The sequence below is a fragment of the Antrostomus carolinensis genome, unplaced genomic scaffold (assembly GCF_000700745.2).
Source record: "Antrostomus carolinensis isolate BGI_N321 unplaced genomic scaffold, ASM70074v2 scaffold9081, whole genome shotgun sequence".
Lineage (NCBI taxonomy): Eukaryota > Metazoa > Chordata > Aves > Caprimulgiformes > Caprimulgidae > Antrostomus > Antrostomus carolinensis.
In genome coordinates this window covers 18,383-21,899 of record NW_010291971.1, presented here as the reverse complement: position 1 = coordinate 21,899, position 3,517 = coordinate 18,383, and the positions used below count along the sequence as shown (strand labels likewise).

At 35.6% G+C, this 3,517-nt stretch overlaps 1 protein-coding gene across 1 annotated transcript in view; it reads right to left on the bottom strand.

Moving 5' to 3' along the window:
• The window catches only part of GPAM (glycerol-3-phosphate acyltransferase, mitochondrial), a 30,088-nt gene that overhangs the window by 9,628 nt on the left and 16,943 nt on the right, over nt 1-3,517 (bottom strand). Inside the window, exons 11-13 of the mRNA XM_010176787.2 lie at nt 2,372-2,457; nt 1,266-1,381; nt 498-568 (exon numbers count right to left, since the gene is read on the bottom strand). Of these exons, the coding sequence (XP_010175089.1) occupies nt 498-568; nt 1,266-1,381; nt 2,372-2,457 (273 nt within the window). The remainder of the gene's footprint in view (nt 1-497; nt 569-1,265; nt 1,382-2,371; nt 2,458-3,517) is intronic.

Sequence of the window (3,517 nt, the reverse complement as noted above, 5' to 3'; positions counted from 1 at the left end):
GAATTTCAGAAAAAATGCTAAACACACTTGTAGGAGAAAAAAAAATTTCTTCCATGCCTCATGTACAAGACTTCAGTTAAACATTAATATCATTTGGCCATTGTGGTATAATATTCTATTACCAAGGAACAGCAAAACTCATTTGAAAATTAACAGAGAAGTTGCTAGCATATTCAATAGTAAATGTGTTTAAGATCTAAGAAGCAGTTTTAATACAGTGAATCAAAACATATTCTTTTAAGAAAGCATAACTACATTTTTGAATTACAAAAATCTATTTCCACATGAGTATTTATTATCATCCCATCAACAATGTCTTATCTTCAAGCATCCACTACTAATTAAAATATTAGCACTTGGACTATGTGAAATCCACTTTAATTTAAATGCATCTTTCTTCTTTTATAAAGTATCATGCTATAATAAAACACATATTATTTTTTTAATTAACAAGGCCAAAGTAATGTTTGGCTATTTAAGCAGCATGGAAGCCTTACCTGCCTGTGTCTGTACAGCAGCAAACAGGCAACAATGTGAGTAGACATCACAGCACAGGACTTGTTAGCAGCTAGAGGTAAACAAGATAAACTCGTTAAGCAGCCGAGAAGTTCAGAACATCATTACAAGTGCAAGAGTACCCATTATTTTAAAAAAAAAGTAAGAGTGATATTGGCACAGAACTGTACCTTTGAACGAAATACAAAATGTGTTATGTCTATATAGTAACAATATTAATCAAACTAAAAAGTCTCAGTAAAGTTTACATGTTTATTAAGCTAAGTATCATTTTGTAGGCACCTCTTGTATCACAAATCACAGATCTACTGACTGAAGTATACACCACAAAACCTATAAAACCTGGCAACACTGGTCCCTGCCGCTAGATGGGTTCACATGAGTACTATCTTAAATTATGTCATTAATACATTCCAATAATTTTTTACATGAAGTGATAAGAAATCAGTGTATCAATATAACAATCAAACACTTCAGAGTACAGCAAGTTCAGTATATTAGTCCAAGAAATACAAAAGTTAACAAAACAAACAGAATAAAATCCTTGTACTTAATCAGAAAGACTGTTTATTAAAATTTGAAGAGGAGAGAGGGAGGCAAAGGATGGAGAATTGTCAAGGGAGCATCTGAAGTCATGAAATGAACCTCTGAAGGGAGGGAATTGGGAAATATGACATTACCAAAGAGCAAGTTAGTTCATGCAATCTGCAAAACAAAACAGGAGCTGATAGCAATACTGTAACACTTACTGAACAAAATATGCTCAGCCAAGTTGGATATCAGCTCTCTTCTGAAGGGTTCACTGGTGATATCCCTGGAGTTGGGCAGTGAGGCCTCTGTAGATTCATCCACAGTATCATTAGGTCTGAATACAGAATAAAAATTCACATTATGACATTTAGATTTTGATCAAAATGTAAAATAACTTAGACAGATCTTTTTTTTTTAATACACTAACTTGACTAGAGCACAAAAGAACCACAATGCAGTCTGGTAAGGGCACAAAAATATTATGTGCAACAAGCTCCATAACAATTTTAATATCTACCAACTTTTCCAGATTATTTCTTCAGACTAAACAATCATTCAGTATAAGAGTACCAAAAGAAAAATTGCAATACAGAACATTTACCTTGTCCCATTGGTTACTCCTGATTCTGCCACTACATCATTTGCATCCCACATCTCTTTTCAATTAATATGGACAACAGGAGATTAAGCAAATCTGCCTAAAAGGCAGTTTTCAGCCCAGCCTCTCTACAAACTAGAAATGCTCCTTTGTGTGGACCTACAACGTTCTAAAGATGACTGACTTTGTCTCTACTAGGACCACACAAGTTTGTACAAGTCAAGCTAAGACATCAACTAAAATGTGTATCTGTGTAACAAATGCAGATCTAGCCCTTGAGCAGTTTTGCATTTCTGATTCACAGTCACTTCCTTGAACAAGGGGTACTCGCTTACAAGTCCTATTTGCTTTGCAGTTATACCAAAACCTACCTGAAATGTTTGTGAGGTTTAAGAACAAATCCTTCATTTTTCATTAACTGTATAATTTTTGCCCTAAGTTACTGCACAAAATTTAAAATTAAACCAACAGAGGTCACTAAAATAAATAAAAAAAGAAAAAAACAGCCTCCTCAAGCTTATATAAACAGAGCTCCCTAGAAAGAATGAAACTCTCATAATAAATTGCACAGTTACAATAGTGTAAGTTTTCAGTTTTTCTGTACACAATTAGATTACCCTTGGCAAGTTCAAGCTCTACTTGGAATGTAATGCAGAACACTAAAAAGCAAACAAACAAACAACTCCAACCTGTCCTCCCTCTCCCCAACACCCAAAAAATGTATACCTTGATGGAAGTATAGCTGGTAACAAGGCTTGTTCCAAAGTAAGAGGAGCAGGCACAGGTTTTTGGCTTTGGCTGTTTACATATTCCTGTTAGGAGAAGACTGGTTATTTTTTGTACATTTTCCACCTTATTCATGAATTCAACTAATATTATTATATGAAAAAGGCAATTATTCAAAAATGCAACTGTGATTAAAAATAGCTCACACTAAAGAGCAGTAATAAGGTCACAGAAATTATAAAGCTTTCAATAGTTTATTTGCTTTTGATTTTGTTATATGAAAAGGCAAACTTTCCACAGCAAGGAGTTGTACTTGATAAAAAAACCACTGCAGTAAAACCAATACATAACCCCTGTCAGCACACTGCTGGGAACAACTCCTTTGAGACTAGCTTCTCCAATATTAAATTAATGAGAACTGCCTTCGTTAACATGAATGAGAGCAAAGTCTAATACGCTTTCAGAACCAACACGGAGACTGTAATTATCGCTTGCTGCTGCTCTCCCCAAACACCAGGACAGGGAACTTCTCCTCAGGTAAACACCAGTGTAGGGACTTCAGTTGCAAGACCCCTCACAGTGCCACAAACTAAAGCACCCAGGAAGCAGGCAGGGTATTACATGCTTGGAATTCCTGAATCCCAAATTTCTCAAAAGCCAAACACCTCTCCTTACAGGTTAGCATTTACATTAATCAGCTTTCAGGACACTGTGTTCTTTCAGTTTCTATAAAGGCTGATGTGGGAAACTGAAGAGCCACTTAACCTGCTGGTCAGGAAAACAGTTCACTCCCAGGAAAGCTGCTTAAAAGACTTTCACAGCCAGCTCACTCTCTTCTGCTTCTAAGTCTGTGCTCCCAGAACTGCAGGCGCCCAACATTAACCCCTAAAGCCCATGTCTTTTAGGAAAACCTGTAGTGACATAACTACATCAATTTAAAAATACAGTTACACTTCTGCAAATCTTTATTAAGTCATACTTAAACAATTAATGTCATTTACTACCTTTCTGAAGTACAAAAAATGAATACACATACAAATGAGACTTGACAGAGGTTGTTAGGGTGATTAGCATTTCACTAGATTAAGAGGGCAGATAACCTTCTTTTCCTTATACTGATCCAAGAACAATTGTTAACTCCCGAGC